At 37.9% G+C, this 21927-nt stretch overlaps 3 protein-coding genes across 3 annotated transcripts; 2 read left to right on the top strand and 1 right to left on the bottom strand.

Moving 5' to 3' along the window:
- The first annotated feature begins 3554 nt into the window (after positions 1–3554).
- LOC137722192 (uncharacterized) lies at positions 3555–4304 on the top strand. Its single transcript, XM_068461156.2, has one exon. It carries the CDS (start codon positions 3555–3557, stop codon positions 4302–4304), a length of 750 nt encoding a protein of 249 aa, XP_068317257.2.
- Positions 4305–12595: 8291 nt separating this feature from the next.
- On the top strand, positions 12596–16377 carry LOC137722597 (Cytidine/deoxycytidylate deaminase family protein). Its single transcript, XM_068461639.2, has 5 exons — positions 12596–12872; positions 14749–14808; positions 15187–15377; positions 15790–15894; positions 15987–16377. The coding sequence occupies exons 1-5, from the start codon at positions 12857–12859 to the stop codon at positions 16173–16175; spliced, it is 561 nt and encodes a 186-aa protein (XP_068317740.1). The 5' UTR covers positions 12596–12856; the 3' UTR covers positions 16176–16377.
- A 1282-nt stretch (positions 16378–17659) lies between these two features.
- On the bottom strand, positions 17660–19544 carry LOC137722624 (putative transcription factor At5g28040). The gene has a single exon (XM_068461670.2). It carries the CDS (start codon positions 19206–19208, stop codon positions 17928–17930), a length of 1281 nt encoding a protein of 426 aa, XP_068317771.2. The 5' UTR covers positions 19209–19544; the 3' UTR covers positions 17660–17927.
- Between the last annotated feature and the right edge of the window lie 2383 nt (positions 19545–21927).

Below are 21927 nucleotides of genomic sequence, written 5' to 3'. Positions count from 1 at the left end.
CCTCTCATAATTTACGGTAAATTCATGAGGGTAACCGGAAGGATCTCTCCTAATTTACAATATTATAATTTTAAAAGATTTCCTAAACTTTTAGGTCTTGAATCTTGATTCTAATACTCAATCATTTTTCGATAAAAAGATAATACTCAATAATATTATATATGAAAAAAAAATGTATAACCAGAAAAAAATTAATTACTTGTCTGAATTACTCAGATTATTTACAACAATTTGAAAAAGGAAACATGAAATTACCAGGATTCCTACTTCCACTACAAAAAAAATGAGCATTGCACACAATAAATTATCTGTGCCCTTTGAGATCAAAAAGCACCAACAATTGTGCTCATAGACCAATAGCAACAGTGCAACTACTATCTTTATGTCTGTGCCCTCTATGGGCGTCACCATTGCTGATAGCACACAATATCGCTATTTGTGCTCAAAGAGTTCAGCACAAATAACAGCCTATTTGTGTCTTAATTCTGACAACCATGTCAGATTGTCAGGTGACAGGATCATACTCGCACAATTTTCAAATCGTGCCCAATAGGTTCTATTTAAAAAAAAAAATATTAATGTAGAAAAATTGAATTTTCTTTTAAATCAACAAATCCCACAATATACACATATTCCAGTTATTTACAACAAATACAACCAAGTCCTTCAGAATCCTATCCTCCCCCACAACACTGCAGCCGATGGACCCAAGTTCTTCGTGCAATGAAGCTCACTTAAACCACATTCTCTTCTTGATTAAACTGAGAGTCCCACAACTTTTTCTGAATTGAAAATAAATCGTAGTTGAATAAGAATCTTAGTAAGAAGCATAGACTAGGAAATATTTATACCTTACAAATAGCATCCATTTCATCAAAGATTATCGCATGCAAACCACTCTGGTCTCCAGGGGAATTAAGGACATAATGAGATTATAAATTATTGAAAAACCAGTCTAAGTGCACTTGACATGTATATATTTCCCTTACCGCAAGCCCTTTGATCATTCTCAGCATCAGCAAATAGATTCATAACATTTTTCTTAGTTTCATCAACTTGCTCAAAACTTCAGGGCCATTAACAATCTAGCACAGTTCACAAAAACAGAAATCTCATCAATCACCAATGCAGATAATAGCTAACTTATCTCTAAGGATAAGTTGCATATCCAAAATCATTCAGACATGCTCAAATAGCTTTGTTAAAATAATGTACTAGCATCAAAATGATGTGTTAAATCATGATTCGACATGGTTCAATGTCTTTCCAAAAAGGAGTGTGGTATAAAGTTATACCAAAAAGATATCAGCGCAACTAGAAGAATCAGTTATCTTACTTTTGTCACGTGAGGAGGGAAAACATGGGATACAAAAGCTCTTCAAAATATATCTGCAAACTCAGCACCTAAGCCACCAATTCCAAGTGTTTGGAGATTAAACTCCTTGTGCCTGACAATGTTGCTACTTGTAGTTTCATGCTGATTTACAATCTGACGAATTCAGTTCAGAATATCAAATTACATTATTTGGTATTGTATACTATCTAAAATAATACTGAACATGTTCACCTGAAAATGCCCATCATATCATGACTCTGATATATGTAGCTAAATAATTGATCAAAGGAGTAAGTGCAAAAAATAAATTAAGAAACAATTGAAGAGATATGATATCTACACCCTTAGCAAGAGTAAGGCCAATCCTTTCCAAGAGAAAAAGAGATATTACCTAACACCGACATCATCGACAATGCTGATAGCCATACCAGTAGAAAGACCAGCAAGGCCACAAGCTAGATAGCCATATAGGTACTGATGATCACAACAATGATAAGTCCATAAATACCCAACAATATAAAGTTGTGTTAATAACTGATTAGCAGCTCCTGATCAAAGAATGTAAACAAACAACTTTATAGATTAGATTATGTCTTTGTTGTACTGTAATACAAAAGAAAGAAAAAATCACAACCAATTTTAATACAATCAATTCAAACATTACACACAAACTAAAAATTCTAGAACACTAGAAATATGGAAAGGAAACTAATGCAGATACTATTTGATTAAAAAGAATTAATTAAGAAAAACTTTAAAGTCATATATAAGATAATGTTTTAAAATTGCAGAAGTATAGAGGTAGGGTTACATCCCACGTGAAAAACCACAGGGTAATGAACTCTGTTTCTCTCAGGTTTTCAAAACTTAAAAAATTATAGGACATAATTGTATAAATTTAACTGAGATGAGCTCAAATACCTCCAAGCTTATCATACAACTCTACAGCTAGCTAACAAAAATACAGACTATCCAATTTTGAATTTCCAGTTGATCGATCACAAGGTATCAAAGGTCAAAAACGAACCCCTAAACCATCTAAACCCCTTTGCCTCCAAATACTGTGGAATCCCAAAAAATTACGATAAATTTGAAAAAGTAAACACAAAAAAGGAAAACTTGATTGCGAATTAGGAAAAATATAAAACAACTACCTCCTTATGGCATTGATCTGAGGAATAGTGAAGACGATGGTGCTTCCTCAGAATCTTAGATTCAATCTCAGACTTAACCGACTCGACGAGTTTGAAGTCCTGCAGCTTCTTCAACTCCATCTGAAGATTGTCTTGCTCTTGGCCCTATGTTTGGGGCTCTTCCTTCTTGAACTTCAAGATCTCCTCCTTCTTAAGGAGCTTCTCGGTTTCTCCTTCTAAAGCCTCGTTGCCTGAAGCTTCTCTTGCATTTCTTCAAGTTCTTTCTCAAACGACAGACAGTTGGGATCTGAGCGTGAGATGCAACGAGAGGGAGAGACGGATCAATTGAGATAGAGAGAGATGCGGAGGCGTTGGTGTTTCTCAAATCTGATGCACAGGTGTTTTTCCAAGAAAAAAACGAAAGAAAATCTCAGATCTGAGAGAAGTGAGAGTGGTAGAGAGAGATGCAAAGATTTTGTTTGGTTGAGATAGAGAGAATTTGGGTAGAGAGACAGAGGGAGGGGTTAAAGGGAGAGAGAGAGGGAAGTGGGGTGTGGCGTGTGGGTGGGTTAAGGAGGAAAGTGGGGTGTGGGTGGGTTAACTGAGAGAGACAGAAAGGCCGAGAAAGTGGGGTATGTGTGGGCCTTAAGTATTTGAAAAATAATAAAAAATAAATAATTGTGTCTTTAGAAGTAAAATGTTGGCACAAATGATAATTTGAGTCCATTATTTTTATAATGATGTCTTGAAAAAATATTTGTGCCAAATTTGTAGAAGAATGGGCACATTAATTAGTGCCTTTATACAAAGGAAACAAATACAATTTTTTTGTGTGTAAAATTGGTTAGTTACCCACAAAATAATTAATTGTGTCCTCAATTTTGTATCCATAGGCCATTTTTCTTGTAGTGTTCCACCAGGAAAAAGAATTAAAATCCAAACCCTAGTAGTACTAGTAGTCCCAACAGGAAAAGGAAACCGGACCTGATCGTTCCCTATAAATAAAGCAATAGGAATCTCACTTGAAATTAGAAACCGAACCCTAAACTCCCAACTCAAACAACTGAGCGAGTGAGCAGAGAGTAATGGCTAATGTGGAAGCAAAAGCAGCAACTGCTTCTCCGTCTTCGGTGGTTGACTTAATGCGCCGCCATGGCGGGGATGTTAGTGGAATAGATTCCAATCTTCTCGAGAAAATCCTACCGCAGTGCACCGCGGACGAGTTGAGTCGCATAGAGAAGAGTACCAGAGGCAGAGATTTGAGTCCTGTTACCGATAAGCTGTGGCGGAAATTCTACATAGAGGAGTTCGGTGCTTCGATGGCTGATCAGGTGGCCGAAAACATGAAGACCAACACGAATGCCGCATTCAGATGGAAGGAGCTGTTCGAGAAGAAAGTGGAGGAGGTGAACAAGAAAGAAAACAAGGCGACTGAGAGGTTGAAGAGCCGGTATCAGATGGAAGCGGCTCGAAAAGAGAGCCGACGAGTTGTTATTTGCACAGAGGCAGAAGCTCCGTCTTCAGCAGGGAACCACAAAAGAAGGAGAAGCGAGGAGGTTCCGTCATCGCCAAGCAACAAAAGAAGGAGCGGCAGCGGCAATAATGTTTCCGTCCAAAAAAAGGAAAGCTTGATCATGAAGAAAGCGAAAAGAGATTTTCTCAACTGTCTTGAGGTTAAAAATCTTGCAGCTATGGCGATGGTTAAATTGCATAAGAGTTACAGTTCCAAGAAGGATTCGACATTCAACCGAAGCGCCATCGTTTCTGAAGACCACGCTCCGATCAGTTTCGACTCTTGCTCAATACGCAACAGCAGAACTTGCTTGATAGCCTAGGCCTTTTGATAAAATGCTGTCCCACTTATGACAATGTTCTATTTTCTGAGTTTAATACTTTTTGTGACTGTTTACGAAATTCGCAAATTTGACTGTAAATTAAACAAAATGTTGTATTTTGTGACGAATTTAATTCAAAGAGCTTGCACGAGATCCTTTCCTTGCGAATTAAACAAAATGTTGCAACTCATTTGGATTACCATTCATTGAGTTCGGGAAGTCTTTCATTGGTCTTGAATTTTAAAACGATGAAAACATATTTTATCAACGACTGTTCCTGCGACGCTGATGAGTTTTTTCGATCAATTAATTTGATTAGCGGTTAATTAACTTGTAAATCGAGGACAGGAATTTTCATCATAGAGTTTGTGATTGCTACACTTGCACAGTGCAACTAATGTTGTTCATTATTTGGTACTTTTACGAAGTAAATTTCAGTAAATTACATGTTGTTTCTGCGATTAAACTTTAAATTGTCTCCATAAACAGTTAAAAAAGGTTTCAAAACTTAAACTAAAGAAAAGACCGCTTATCTATGAAATTGTTAATGTCGGGTACAATAATACTAGTAGAGCACTTCCGTGCAATAATATTTGAACTTAAAAGTTTTCCTATTTGTTAATAAAGAGTAATGTTATACTTACCACTTAGTTGTACCATCTCTCTAATATAGATAGGGTCCACCAATGCATGTGGTTCCCGTTTTTATTAGTGAGATAATACAAATAATAGTACAACTAGATGATAAAAATAACATTATTGTTAAAAAATACACGGAAAAGTGTTTTTTATCCTAAAATATAGTTTAACGAAAAAACCAGTAATTTCTTTTGTACGTTAGTATTTTCATTAAAACACCTAAAGGGCCCAAAAGCAACCAAACTAGGCCACAAATATCAACCCACCAGGCCCAGGGTACAAAGACGAGAATAAGCCCAAAGATAAAATTCCAAAACTCCAAAGTCAACGAAAGAAGACTAATAAAGAAAGAGTGCTACTAGACTCACCCCAGTGTCTTATTTTCTCACCCACATGATAATCCCACCTACCATAGAAATTTAAAAAAGTAAAATGTTATTTCCCCATCCACCATTATTCCCAAAATAATCATAATATATTTTTTTAAATAACTCTAATAAAAAGGTAAAATGTTATTTCCCCACCCACCATTATTCCCAAAATAACCATTTTTTTTTTAAATAACTCTAATACATCTTTAAATCATATTATAAATAAAGAAAAAAAAAAGAAAAAAAAATGAAAGAAAATGCAAGACATAAGACCTAGACGTTCATCATCTCCTTCACACTTAACACCGTCCTGCAGAGACCCTGGATTCCCGAACCACTCTTCTTCCTCCTTTTTTGTCAAAACCGCAGATCTCACACCCAATTCTCTTTTTTCTCCATTGAAGTTTCTCGCCTTCATCTAGCACACGCCCATTCGTTCCTCCAACCTTTCCGTCAATTCTAACCTAAATCTTTCTCAACCTCTTTCCACCAAAGATATAACACCCCACCCACCATTATTTATTTATTATTTTAAATTATTATATTTTTTTTCAAAATTTTAGTACTAAATTAAATAGGTATTTAATAGTCTTATTTTAAAATGATAAATATGTTATTAACATTTTCATTAAATGGTGGGTGGGGAAATAAGACACCGGAATGGGAAAATCACCACTATAAAGAAATAAGGTAAATTACACAAAACTACCTCAATTATGGGTTGAACCACACTATCATACATCATCTTTTAAAAATGACAATGTCATACCTCATCTTTAGAATTTGTTGCAATGTTATACATTCGTTAGTTTGCCCATGAATTTCACCATTAAATGCTGAATTGGCTTGATGCGGGACCTAGTTCCTTGCCAAATGGATTCCACGTAGCACCACACCCAAAGTTTTCCCGCCAAAAGTAGACACGTCAGAAAATATATTTGATTTATTTTGGTAATTTGAATTTCAAATTTTGAAATTTGAAATTCACTTTTCCCGCCAAAAAGTGAGAAAAATGTGATCTAACATTCTAAGCACATATTATCATCCTTTACCCCAAATTTGAAAAATCTAACCCAAACATAATGATATAACCACATCAAAACTAGTGTAATCAAGCACAAACTACTCATCATTTCCAAAGAAAAATATGAAATGGACCAAATTATGCATAAAACCTGCTTAATTATCCAGAAATTCATAAACCTGTTCAAAAAACTAACTGAATTTATGTAGCATCTCCAACCAACATTACAAAAAAACCTGCTACATCATCAATTCAATTCATAAAAGACCTATTAGATGCATAAAACATGTTCTAACATTATAATTCCTTTACAAAAAATCCAACCATCTGTGCAAAAAACTAGAGGCTGGATTGCTTGGTATTTCTGTGCTAGGTGCCTTTGGATGATTCAATTATTGGTTTGCTTGGTCTTTCTCTACTTGGTGCCTCTAGATGATTCAGCTACTAATTATGATGCCTAAATCCAAAGTTCATTAAAACTATAAGAGACAAAGCAAGGTTTTTAACTAAATCCAAATGTTTTACAACTAAGGAAATAGTTCGGTTTTTACCCTTGTTTTTCTTGTCCTCTTTCTAGGTGCAGCTTGGGCTGGATTTGTTGATGGTGATTGTCCTTGAGCGGATGTGGATGCCTACAAAGCAATTTAAATAATTAAGAGTCTGATATGATATTAAAGGATTTAAAAAACCACATAAAGTAGAAAATATTACATGTTTGTCCCCTGAAGGAAGATGTCTATGATGGGCTCTTGCATTATGTCATTCTTTTTTGCATATGGTACATTTCAAACTCCCTTACCTTTTCCTTCCTAGCTTAAGTGGTTAAAGATGACCCTTGAGTATTATTGGTTGGGTTTATGGGAGTTTGTTCACCCTCATTGTCCCTCTCAACAGCTTCCTTGTTTCTCATCTTCCTCGGCCTTCCAAGTTGCCTTGTATATGTTAGAGGCAATATTGCTGCGTTTTCAGTTTCATCTCACAAAACATCTTATTCATCGGCATTACTAAATGAGAATACACCTTCAAGTACCGTGCCTTCGAATAATAAGCATCGACATAGTCCTTCGGTTTTTCTCTCATAAAATTTATGGCAGCTATTGCATGGTTGCATGAGATTCCTGTTAAGCCAAACTTTCTGCAAGAACAGGCCTTATCAACAAAGTCAACCACATATTATTCCCCCCTCCAACATCAACTTGAAATTTATTGCCCCCTGACCATTGTGCAATGCACCTGCCACTTTGAATTTTGGATTCCACCAACTTCTTCTTGATTTTAGGATAAAGATCTCCAACTTTGTTCACCATTATATCCCTTCTCATCTGAATTCTCTTCATCAATAGTGTGTGAATAAGGAGTAGCATGATAACAATAGGTTTTTGTCTTGGCACAAGTATGATAGCATTGAAATTTTCATAGAGATTGTTCAGCAACATGTCATACTTGAGATAGGTTTGAAAATGGGACTTGCTCCATTGATGTGCAGGTTTCTTCATCAACCAATTGTAGGCCTTTTCATTCAGCATTTTCATATCCTTCATTGTTTTTTTGAAGTGGGGAACTGTTGTTGTTCTGACTATTCATCATAGAACATCCTTTAAAGTTTTCCCCTTGAACATATTTTTGAAGTTGGTATACAAACGTCTCACATCAAATATGTGGTGCGAATTAGGGATGACTTTTTGAAAGACCAGAATTAACCCCCTTTTGCTTATCACTGATAAATGTCCATCCTTATTGATTGACAATACCAACATCAACGACCAATAACTCTAAGAACCAAATCCAACTGGACTTATTCTCTATTTCTACCACTGTGTGCGCTATAACCCATGTTTCATCATTTGGGTCAATGCCAACAGCACAAAGTAGCTAATCTCTATTTACACCCTTTAAATAACGCACATCTAATCCTATCAATGGTTTGCACCCTGACTTAAACCCCTATTTACATGCCCCCAAGCACACGTATATCCTTTGGAACCTCTGCATATCCAACTTCACCTTCATTGTGCTTCCAGGTTAATCTTCCTCACTTTCTCAGCAAAATCTCACAACTTTGTGTATTGCTCTGCATATTTTCCCTTAATGATCTTCAAAGCCCTATCTAAAGCCATGTAAGATTTCATCCTTATACAACTGTGATTCCACTCTAATTCAACAGTTGCTAAAAAGGAATCAACATGCCATGTGGGATTAAGTTTTATCCTATCCATGTACAAATCCGTCAGCAAATGGGACTTCAAGTTCTTGTTTGCCTAAGTTCTCCCACATGTGTGGTGATCAAGTATGGTCTTGATTTGTATGATGTTTGAACCATGCATTTTTCCAGCACAACACATCCAAGGGCAGCTTTTGCACACTTTACTGTGACTTTCAACTTCTCATTCCTAGGAAAATGAATTTCCCCATATCTATTCACTAGGGAGTACATGATGACAACTTGCTTGAATTGCACATGATCCCTAAAAACAAGCCCTAGTGTAAGAGTGAGATTATTCATGTCTATTTTCTCATTGAACTCTAGAAAGTGCTCATGTTTTTTTGCCTCCTTCATCATCTTCAGAGTACGCACTCTCTAGGGCATTAGAGTTATAGTCTGGATCATTAACCATATTTTGTTCCACATTTGTAGCATCAACTTCTTCTTCCCTTTGCTATTTTTCTCTTTCCCAGCTTTTCTTAGATTGCCTTGCACTTTTTTGCTCAGAACCCATTTCATATGTTTGCTTAGAGTTCATTTCTTTTATGTGCTCAGATTCCCTTTCATTTTCTTCCACAATAACATCAAACTTGGAAAACACTGGGTTATCAGCATCATTCCCATAGTTACTTTCTTCAAACTCATTATCATTTTCTTCAGCAGCTTCTTCATTCTCTTATTCAACATTCCCCTTAAAACTAATAGGAACATCAAAGAAGACTTCAACATCCTCCTCTTCTACATCTCACTCTCATACCTCAATATCCCCTTCTCCTACCTTAGCCACATATTTCCACTTGTTCTCATCTGGCCCTTCACCATTTTTCTCTTTCTGACCATTTCTAGAATCAGCATTTGTCTCTCCTACACCTTAGTCGCACATGTTTGCACTAGTTGAGATGTGCAACAATCATCCACTTCTGGCCTTTCAATAGCTAACAAGCCCTTATATCTTCTTGGTTTAAGTAGTGTTGGCCCAACATCCCCCTCTAAACTATTTACCTCCTCAATTACCAATTTACATGGACCACTGACTTCCATAGACTTCAGAAACTGCTGTTCTTGGGTTACGACTTATTATGTCATCAATTCTTCAATGTACATCTCAATCACTCTATCTTTTGGAACAAAATTGCATATCGTTTGAACATTGGAATCACTTTCAATCGGCTTCAAACCGGTCCATGTTGGGAATCTTATAATAGTAGTTCATTAACCGCTCACTGTATCCAACTGCCTCCACCATATCTTTTATCACCGTCAGTGACATGAGATCTTTATCACAGTTATCTATATATGTCATTTTCCCCCCAATGTAGAGGTCATAACTTATCTCCCCACCATGATGCAATCCAATTGAAAATAGTTCTAGATATACTGAAATTCACAAAAACAAACCCTAATTAAAAGCCAACAACAAACAAAAGCAATTGCATTTTAACCTAATCAGAAGCCAACAAAAACCAAAGCACAAGATTCTTCACAAAACAAACCACATGTTATGAAAAGTCAAAGCCGACACACTATATGCAAACAGCCAAAGCATGTTAACCATTTCTCGACAAGAATAAACAAAACAATAAAGCAACAAACCACAACAAACCACCTTATCTTGACAAGAATAAACAAAGCAACAAACCACCTTATATCGACAAGAATAAACAAAGCAACAAACCCATTATCCAACAACTTAGTAACCAATTCGAATTAAGAAAGCATAAAACCACCCTTTCAAACAAGAATAAACAAAGCTACAAACCCATTATCCGACACCTCAGGAACCATTTCGAATTAACAAAGCATAAATCCACCTTTTTTGACAAGAATAAACAAAGCTATAAACCCTTAATACAGCACCTCAGGAACCATTTCAAATTCTCAAAGCATAAATCCACCTTTTCAAACAAGAATACACAAAACTCATATTCAACCAATTCCGATAAGTAAGTTCAGTGTGCATTTGGAATCATCAAAAGCACAAAAAAAAAACTTACAATAGGTAGGCGTCGTTTCATCGGGATCCTCGCGCACGTACCACCCCATGTCGAATCCTTCATTTTTTCTTCGAAGCTAATGAAACCCCTTTCCAACACTAATGAAGTGAGGGAAGCGAGCCGACAAGATGATTTGGGGTTTTCACTGAATTTCTAATTTGATTGTTCGAGATTTGGAGTCACTGGTATGAGAACTAGGGTTAGGGTTCTTCTTTTTCTGGAATTGGGAATCCAATTTGGTTGATAGGGTTTAGGTGTACCCACGGGGGGGGGGGGGGGTGGGAATGAATTTGAATGGCACACTTTACAACATACTTTTACTTTTTAAAATTTTAAAATTTTAATTTAAATATTTTTTTAAAATTTTAATGGAATATCCACGTGTCATCCGATGAGAAAGCCATGTGTATTGGAAATCTCAGCTAGATGCCATTTGGCGTGAAAACTTTGGGTGTGGTGCCACGTGGAATCCATCCGGACGAGGAAATGAGCCCCGCATCAAGCCACGTCAACATTTAACTGAGAAATTCACAGACTAACTAACGGAGGTATAACATTGCAAAAAAATTCTAAATATGGAGTATGATAGTGTGGTTCAATTCATAGTTGATATAGGTTTTTTGTAATTTATCCAAAAATATATATAACCATTAACTACTAGCCTCTCTAGTTTTGAGTCTACACAAAAATATATTATCGTATTTTATTTAAAAATAAAATAAAGAAGAAGAAAACGAAATTGGTACTAACAAGATTCCTTTTCCACCCATTATAAGCGTCAAAACTTCCATAAATTATTATGTAATTAGGACAAAATTTCACAACTGACATTTGAATTATTAGGAGTGTACGTAAACGTCACATGAGATTCGTACGCTAAGTTATTTAAGCGTCTTTAATTGGCAAAAATATTCTTAGAAAGCGATCCGCATGATATGGAGACGTTAAATTTTGATTAATTTTTAATTAAAATAATGAATGATACGTTTTGATTAAATTTTAACTGAAATAACGAATGAGGTAGTTTGCATGTAGTCTAATACCTTAGAAGATAGGATATTGAGTTTTTACACATGCATCCCGGATTAAAAACTTTCCTTTCTATTAGCTTTTTTAATAGTTTCGAATCATCCACCTCTCTTTAATAATAATTTTAAAAAAAAATGAATGACGTAGTTTATATGAATTTGAGTTACCAATTGGCAAAATTCCTAGCTTTGACTAATATTTGCACAAATTTATTATAATTTAAAGTACGTTTATGCAATTTTGGGATATAATAATGTGTCTGTCAAGCAAGAGTGTTGATCACGTAGTTATAAACAAGAAGTAGGGTCCATTTATAAAATGAATTACGTGCAACTAAAATGCCATAATGGTATATTCTAAATCAATCACTAGATGAGATATGCAAAATAGAAACACACAATGTCCGGTAGGTTTTAAATAGAGTAGTCTAACTACATACTAATTTTTACTTCTAACATGCTCCTTTTAATTTTCGATCGTCTAATCAAATGGATTGAAGAAATCAATAAGAATAAGTAGGGTCTATTTATAAAATGAATTACTTGCAACTAGAATGCCATCATGGTATATTCTAAACCGCTCGATGAGATATGAAAAACAAAAACACACAACGTGTAGTAGGTTCTAACTACATGCCAATTTTTACTTTTCACAAGCTTCTCTCAAATTTCATCTGTGTAATCGAATAAATTGATGAAAATGAATGAAAAAAAAATTAACAAGAGTATGTAAGACATAAAAATAAGTGTGAATAACATTATCCTTATCATTGTGATGTATTTTCAAACCAATAATTTAATGTGATGCGATAAAATAATATCGTTTTGAAACATGTTAGGCTCAAAATACCACTAATGTGGGAAAAATATCCTCTCCGGATCCCTTTCCATCAATCCACAAAGTTTCGGACCGTTGAAATCACACCTCCGGATCTCTTTCCGAACTTGGTTGATTTGGTGAGAAGGGATCCGGAGTTGCTTGTGTATCTCTCCTCATAATCACACCTCGACATGTCGTGTCTTTGTCGCTCTTGCTCTTTTGCGCTTTCAGTTGAATCTCCTTCTCGCACTTTACCAACGACAACTATATATATATATATATTAATTCGTGGACCATCACAATTCACAGCTCTCCCTCCTCATCCCAATCTCTCCATTTCTCATCGCGCTTTCTTTCTCCTTTCCTTCCACGCTTCCTTCCATCCTCCCAATTTCTTTCTTTTGACTTACCCCATTCACTTCCCCGTTCCTCTGATCTTTCATTCTTCCTTCGCGCAATCCCAAATCCCATCAATGGCGGAAGCTAACGGTACGATCGTTTCAAGACCCATTTTTACTTTTTAACTGTCTTTGTTGGGTAATTCTTGGATCATGTATGTCTTAACAATCTATGGTGAATTGGGTATATGTGATTGGTTGGTTTGATCAATTATTGTATATGGGTTTGATCTGGAATTTTTACTCTTTTTATTTTTTTATTTTTTTGAGGTAAAACTTAAATCTTCTGAATTTTTAGTTTGAAACTATGGTTTTGGGATCGTTTCTTGTTCCGATTTGCAGATTTTGTTTAGGGTAAGTCTGGAATTTTGTGGATCAACTTTGTCCAGCAAATTGGTGGCTGCTTGTATGTTGCAACTGCTTCCACTGCTTTTTAACCCAAGACTTGCCTTGGTTTTAGCTTAAGAGAGTAGAAAAGTAAGTTTAGAATGGTAGTTCGACAGCAAAAAGATTCGAAAGGAGTACATTTTATTTTTATTTTTTGGGTTTCTGTGTTATTTGATTGAAGGGATGCACATCAATATGATTATCGGAAACACCCTGCTCCGGTGGAGGATGGCTATGTAGGGATCTATTTCGATGGGAGAGTTCAAAAGAATGAAATTTTGATGCTAACAATAAGGCAGACTAGCTGTGAAGATCATATAATTTCTGGTTACAATGTACTTGAAATGATTCTGAATAATCAAATGCAATTCCATGATTGGAATTCAAAATGACTAGGCACGATGAATCACTTGACAAAAGAATTAACGACCAAACGAGGAATGTAGTCTGCATCCTTGTGCATTTTTTTGGGGACTTCATTTTAACGTGGGTATTATAATGCCAAATGATAATTAATAAGCATTATAGTGCTTTGTGATACTGTACGGACCAGCCATCCTTTACACAGAACTTGGTCGACTATGTAGCTGCTGTACACAAACTTGCTAAAAATGTGGAAACTTTGCATTGTCTTTGCAAAATCTGTAAGTTACATGTCTTTTGTCATATCCAGTAGCGGTGTCAAGACTTTTTCTCTCTATATAGGATCGCTTTTGGGCCCTTGACTGCAATGTGATGGCATTGGAGCAAGTTTCAACCATGAATTACCGTCCTCCTTTTCCTTGGAAAACCTGTGATCTGTTCAGTGTTACTAGATGATCTTACGCTTTCATTATATTCCGAGTGCAGTCACTCCTAAGGTTTTTGTTTTGTGGAGTTTCTTTCTCGTATTTCACTTACCAATTATTCTTTTTCCTTTTCACTGAAATGCTAAGAATACTATGTATATGTATGAAAGCTTAAAATTGGTCAGGCGTTTGATTGTTTACAACGTTGTTTCCCTTAAATTGTTATCAGAAGTGCAGATAAGTTGTGGAACTTGTTGATTAATTGTAAAGTTCAGAGTGTTGTAAGAAATGTGGATGTCTGCTATATATACTTGGGAAATTTTGTCTGCTATATATAGTGCTTTGTGATACTGTTTGGACCCGTCATCCTTTACACAGAACTTGGTCAACTATGTAGCTGCTGTAAGAAAAGACTTGAGTACTTGGATCTAACGGAAGACATGACACACGACCGAGCGCAATGGTGTTCTAGGATTCATGTAGCCGACCCCACTTAGTGGGAAAAGGCTTTGTTGTTGTTGTTGTTGTTGGAGTTTTCTTTCTCGTATTTCACTTGCCGATTATTCTTTTTCCTTTTCACTGAAATGCTAGGAAAGCTTAAAACTGGTCAGACCTTTGATTGTTTACAATGTTGTTTCCCTTAAATTGTTATCAGAAATCCCGATAAGTTGTGGAACTTGTTTATTAATTGTAAAGTTCAGAGTGTTGTAAGAAATGTGGATGTCTGCTATATATACTTGGGAAATTTTGGGTGCTTTGGTTATTCATTGTTATTCCTCTTCTTTTTGGCAGGGGTGGAAACACAAGATGGAACCCTTTCTGTGGCCGCTGCATTTGCTGCACATCAAGAAGGTAACACCAAACCCGTCTTATTTTTCATTCCCATGTCCCCTTGCCCAGTGTACACAGAAAACCAATGAAGATTACTTAAGTATATAAACAATCAATCATCATGTACTTGTGCGGTTATGCCAATTGAGCTGTCACTTTTTCCATTTAATTTCACGCTATCAGCTGGTTGTTGAGGAATTTAAGTTTATTGTTAGTATAGATGAGCAATTGTGTTTTATATTCTTTTCATATGATTTTTATTGGTATTCAATTTATAACATCGATCTAATGAAATAATTCCATTTACTCATTTGCTTTGTCAGAAAAAGGCGGTACTTGCAACCCAATCTGGTCTTCATATTTATCATGCTTTGCCTTTTGTTTTGTTTGTTCAACCAGTTGTACAGGATAGAGACCACAAATTCTTAACAGAAGCGGTTGGGGAAGCTTATAAGGGAGTTGATTGTGGAGATGGAGGCCCATTTGGTGCAGTTATTGTTCGCAATGATGAGATAGTCGTAAGCTGTCACAACATGGTTCTAAAACACACTGATCCGACTGCCCACGCAGAGGTTACTGCCATAAGAGAGGTTAGACTAATATATAACTGCGTTGCCTCGTGAGAGGGGTTTTGCTTACTGCATTCATGATTTTTAATATAATGTCAAAACTGTTCGATCTGTACCAGCATTTGGGCATAAATGCATTTAGGGAAGACTTAAAGCCATGTCCAATTTGTTTAGTTTTTATAACCAAGTGAGCTTGAAATATGTATACGAAAGGTTTTTATGATCAGCATTGTCATCAGAGTTGTAAGCATGATGAGTATGTATGTACATAGATCTTAGCAAACGTGTTTTATATGCTTGTTTCCGGTTTCTACAAGTTATAGTTATGATGTTGCTTCTGTCATCTGTTATATTCTTTATCTTGGTACTTCCAAATCGGAAACCTCCAAATGCTTTTTCCGATGTCAATTCTTGGGACAATTGTTTTCCACAGGCCTGTAAGAAGCTCAATCAGATCGAGCTCGCAGACTGTGAAATATATGCATCCTGTGAGCCATGCCCAATGTGCTTTGGTGCTATCCATCTTTCAAGACTTAAGGTCCAATTTTCGAACTTTTAATTTCGTCGAAATAATAACAAGATCATACTTTTATGCGGTTTAAACAATCTGTGTTTGCTCTTTCTGAACAGAGGTTGGTTTACGGAGCGAAGGCTGAAGCCGCCATAGCAATTGGCTTCGATGATTTCATTGCGGACGCGTTGAGGGGCACTGCATTTTATCAGAAGGCTAACATGGAGATCAAGAAGGCCGACGGGAACGGCGCGGTGATTGCTGAACAAGTATTCGAGAAAACGAAGTCCAAATTTCACATGTATTGATTTCACGATTAACCCCCCGTCGGTGAGACATCCAAAGCCACTGATTGAAGTCTCATTTCTCTTCGTTATTATTACAAGACATTACACAAATTCAAGGAAAAAAAAAAAAAAAAAGATTTCAATGTTTCCTCAATAATGGATTGTCATTGAACATCCAAAACAATTCGTGTCGAGAAATTGAATTCCGAGCTCGTTTCCATGAGTTGTTCCGTTGCATGACTTTGACGTTATGAATTTCCGACGGTGCTCGCGTGTCGTGCTTGAAGTGGTAGGAATGTATTCGAAAATGTATCGGATTCTCAACTACACCATCATACAATGCAACTGCTGCGCTCGTAATCTCGACAAAACTCGAACTTGATTCGGCTCAAATTTCCGAATCTCCAACAGAAACGACCTTGACAAGCCTGAATTTACGAAATGCAACATGAATGTACCTTGATAAGCCGGCTTAGCACACGGCCGTTGCGACCCCTTCTCTCATTAGACAAAGCATGTCTAACTAGTTCATACGCCACGCCCTGTTGCAAGACGTGTATCTATCAATGTTTTAAAAGGCTCGCCTCAAGGCGCACCTAGGCGCCTTGTGAGGCTAGGCTTGAGGGTTGCCGTCTCTGTTTTGAGGGAGTGGGCGGAAGACGTAGCCGGAGCTGCCTAAGTAAGCCTCAGGGGAATTTTTTATTTTTTATTTTAAAACTCCCAAACCCAAATTTTGGGTAGAATTTTAACTAGCTCATACCTCTTCCTTGCACTATCATCTCCCTGCCTTGTTTTCTGATTTTTATTTTTTATATAAAGGATGTGTGTGCCGTCTGCGTACATTGTTATACGTGTACTCATTGTGTTTTTCATCCTCTATTTTATATATATAATATATGTATATATGTGTGAGTATATGTATCTATAATATATGCGTGTGCTCAAGGTGATTATTAATTAATAATCTTCTTCTTTTTTTTTAATATAATATATGTGTATGCTCAGTGCATATATTAAAAAATTTAGGTTTCGTGAGGCGTGACGCGAAGCTATCCCTCGGACACCTCGCCCTTTTAATACATTGGTATCTATACACGGCTTATATACGCACATCTTTAAACAATTCCCTGCTTAACAAACACAAACACAAACACAAATCCAAGTATATGTATATGCATCTGCGTAGTTCTAATCATCGTATACACCGAAGAAAACAATACAGGACATCTCTCACTGTCGTATCCCGTTTTAACTGCAAGCACCAGTCTTGCAAATCAAGAACAAAGAGGTTCAGGTCATTGAAACATACAGATATCTCTAAAACATGAAGCGCCGATCTTTCTCTTGTAACAGCAATCACCGCTACCAGTCATGCGAACCATGAGAGAGCTGCCCTCTCACACATAACATCTCCAAATTTTGAACATCACTGCAATCGAGCGCGATAATAAAGAGGCTAACTTCGATCAATTTATGTCGACGAACATCTCAGGTGCAACAACATATGGGAAAGAAGCGAAAACTTTCTAATTTATAAATTATTCATCAATTATCTACACGTCTAAAGAGTATGGACAAAACTATGAAAGGACTAGACAACGATCGGAAAACCATTATTCATAAACTGTTCTATGAAATCAACGAAAGAAGGAAAAAAAATCGTAAAATGCAAACACCTGCTGCAGCATTGATCAAGCAAATTTATATGAACAAAGAATTCAAGGTTCTGAAGAGTCCCCGAACTTACATCAATGCCTTCCTTCAATCGATTGTTCACCCGCCATTGGACCGCAACTCATCCAATGCAACTTTTATCTGATTCTGAACCAAGTCCAATCGCTTCGAGTACACCTCCAACTCCAAAATCTGCTGCTTCCTCCACTTGTCATCCGCCACTTCCCCGCCCCCGAAATTCAAGTTCATCAAAGGCCCGCCGAAGCTCAATGGAATCGGATTGAATGCCAACCCTCCGAACCCTCTGGATGGCCCGACACCCATTGCATTACTCAGTAACTCCTTGAACAATGGAGACAGACAACTCTTCACCGTCTCCTCAATCAACCCGTGAACATTACAATTGCTGCCATTAGTACCAGCACCACCATTGTTACTGTTAATGCCGTTGTTATTATCTTTGATTACCGGTGTTGGCTCAATGAAACCGCCACGTAGCGGCGGAGGAGGGGGTTTCTCGTCGGACCTTGGCTGTATTCGCGAGCGCTTGCGTGATCTCGGCGTGGACTTCTTATCGCCGGCGAAACCGGCAGCCTCCTCGGCCTTGATCTCGTAACTGTTTAAATTAGGATTGTTAGGGTTAGGGCTCGGATCTTCATCGTCGAGGGCGTTCTCGTCGGCGGCGCCAATTCGGCCGATATTGCTCCAGATCTTGCGGGAGATCTCGAAGGTGGCCTGATCGTGAGGGCTCTTGAAGCTGACCTCTTTGCCGCTCTCGATTTTGGTGACTACGTTTCGGTACTTCTTCTTCAGCCGCCGGAGCTTCTCGACGAGCTGGTTCTTGTTGAAGTCAAGCTGGAGCTTGCACTTGATCTGGTCGTAGAACAAAGCGGTGTCGTTTGGGCCCTGGTGCGAGCCTCTGCTGCCTCGCTGCGTCGTGTAGTCGAGGAAGCCCTTTAAAAGCTCGATCTCGTCCTCGTCGGTCCACAGCCTCTGAAATAATCTCCGAGAATCGTCGAGCACAGCCGGTTTTTTCTCCTCCGGCTGGGACGACAACGCGGGGTGCCGTTTGGGATCGGACGACAACACGGCGTCGTTTGTGATTACGGTGGTAGGAGCAGAAGCGAGGGTCAGAGGCACGGTAGGCGGGGCCCGAGCGGGAAGGGCGACGGTGACGGTTGGAGTTGCGGTGGCGATGGCAACGGGGAGAGAATCCGTGGCGCCGGCGGATGACGTGGAAGGCGAGGCGGAGTTGATGACGTCGTCGTCGTCGTCGACGTCGACGTCATCTTCTTCCTCGTCGTCGTCTTCTTCCTCGTCCTGAGAGGAGGAGGAGAGGTCGCCTTCGGGGAGAACGGCGTCGTCTTGGTCGGGAGCCATGATAAACGTCGCGGCGGTGGCGGGGGAGGGCGTTATGGGAATTTCGGGTAAAATTGGCGGGTGGGGGGAGTACGTCGTGGGTGGGGTTAGAAATTATGTGGCCATGATAAACGTCGCGGCGGTGGCGGGGGAGGGCGTTATGGGAATTTCGGGTAAAATTGGCGGGTGGGGGGAGTACGTCGTGGGTGGGGTTAGAAATTATGTTTAGAGAGAAAGAGAGAGAGAGAGAGAGAGAGGAGAGAGAAAGAGAAGTGGTTGGGGTTAGGGGCGAGAGGGAAGGGGTCAAGTCTCAAGTGGGTTTTGGTTGGTTCACGGGGTTTCGTTGTAGTTTATGCGTTGCGTGTGGGACTCTTGATCGATGGTGGACTTGGTTGGGTGGTGGTGGTGGCCTTGACCAAACTTTTGAGTTAATTAATGAATGAAAATGTTTAGCAAATCCTTCGTCTGATCCAATCATGTCGATTTTTTTTTTTTTCAATTTAGGAATCGAATCTTATTCGGCAAACTTTTCGAACTCAATCATAATGAAAGTATATTGAATCGAATTGATAAACTTTGAGTTAGTTAGTATTAGTAGATCCGTCACCTGCTTCAATCATTTTGATGTTTTAAAATTTAGGAATCGAATCTGATTCGACAAACCTTATCGAATTCAATCAAAATGAAAGTAAATTGAGAATTGAATTGATTGATTTGGGAATAAATAAGGGCGTGTTTACGTATCCGTAATCGGAATGAAAATGTGGAATTGAATTCCAATTACGGAGTACTCCAGTGTTTACTAAACATGGAGGAATTAAAAAAAGTGGAGCTCACACAAATTTTGGAATTCAATTCCTTGTATTGGTGGAATTGGATTTCCTAGATATAGGTGGTAATCCAATTCCTGCTTGTTTGGACAATCGAAATGACACTTTTGTTCCCTTTATGCCCTCACTTACTTTTTTTATTTCCAAGACTATTCTTTATAAACCCATTAAAGTATATAAAATATTTGATTTGGGACAATGGCATTTTAGTAATCATACTGATTTATAATCCGATTCTACTGAATTAGTAAATAACTTTTATGGAATTTTATTCCGATTCCAGAACGTTTAAGTAAACAGATTCAACAAGAATCCGATTCTGACTTCTCCTTATTTCAACTCCTCCTTAATTCAATTCCTTATATTTTAATTACCATTACGTAAATGCGCTATAAATGAACTATATGAGCGTATTAAACTATACATCCAAAGTTTAAATCTCTTTTTAAATTAAATTAAAATATCGTTTCCAATTAAAGGGAAGATTTGGATTCAATAGGATTGGTCTGAGTAGTAATTCGAAAAAACTGATTCAAACTCATGAACGTAGCTCACATTTTGTGAGCAACTATTGAGTTTTTCCGAAATTTTTTCCATAGTTATTAAGCAAAAATATTGTAAGTCATTTGAAAATGGTCTTACTATTTATTGAGTCGTCCGTATTAGAAAATGTGACATCAATGTGGTGGTTTAGCCTTGTGTCTACATAACATTTACGAAGAAATACATCGTATCACATCTGTATTCGAGTAAAGCCCACTTATACAAATTGGTCTCGTCTCTATTTTATTGTGCTGGAAACATGGCCCAGTACACAAGTATCAAAATACAAGTCGTTGGAAATTTCATTTTTCAAATATACAATGACTTGTATCATGATATCTAGCTGTATTCCCGACACACTAAAAAGTAAATACAATCCCCACCTTAAAAAAAGGTTATGCGGATGCAAGGTAGGGGATAGCAGTCATTATCGGACAGTGGCCGGCAGCCATTGATATATGCTCTCCTCCATTCACATCCATTCCTCTTTAACCATCACTTTAATTAATCCTCAATTCTTCTCAACAACCTTCTTAACTATGGAAACCTATCTATCCTTAGCTCAACCTAAATATACACTTAAAACTCCGAACCCTAGCTGCAATAATTCTCTCGCACACGCAGACCAAGCCACTGATCCAAAGGGAAGGATCGAACGAGCTCTCTCTATCCCTGGTTTGGTCTGCACATCTTGTTTCGAAAATGGCATGGCGGCCGTTGCTTAGTTGGATCATGTCGTCTTCTTCGTCTTCTTATTCATCCTCAGAGTACGAATCTGACTCTGAGGATGATCTTCATCATCGTGACCCTGGCAACAACAACGTCCAGCAAGCACAAAAGGGTCGCAATGTTGATGATCATGACAACGAGGACGATGACAATGACGTTTCATACGAACCCCATGAGGACGAGGAAGAGGACGAGGAGAAAGTGGAGGAACCAAAATCCAGCTCCACCTCCGACTACAGCTTCACAATATACGAGCCCCGTCTGAAACGACGACGTATTGACCATGCAAATGAGGCCTTGACGTCCCTACAAGAGGTAAAGAAACGGCGGGGTAAGAGGGTTTGGTGCAAGGAGGACGAGCTTGAGCTGTTGCGTGGCTTTCTTGACCACTACGGCACCAGACAAACCAAAATTACCAGAACCACTGCCAAGGAAACAACGTCGTTGTACGACGAAATCAAGCCGAGGTTAAAGCTTGAATGCAACAAGACAAAGATGGTGGAGAAGCTGAGAAGACTAAAGAGGAAGTACCACAATGTCGTGAAGAAAATGAACGAAATCAACTCCTCCGGGAAAGAGTTTCGGTTCAAAAACGCACACGACAACGCGGTTTTCGAGCTTTCACATACGATTTGGAA

The sequence above is a fragment of the Pyrus communis genome, chromosome 4 (assembly GCF_041283825.1).
Source record: "Pyrus communis isolate YQ-2024b chromosome 4, ASM4128382v1, whole genome shotgun sequence".
Lineage (NCBI taxonomy): Eukaryota > Viridiplantae > Streptophyta > Magnoliopsida > Rosales > Rosaceae > Pyrus > Pyrus communis.
This window is presented reverse-complemented; position numbering and strand designations above follow the sequence as displayed.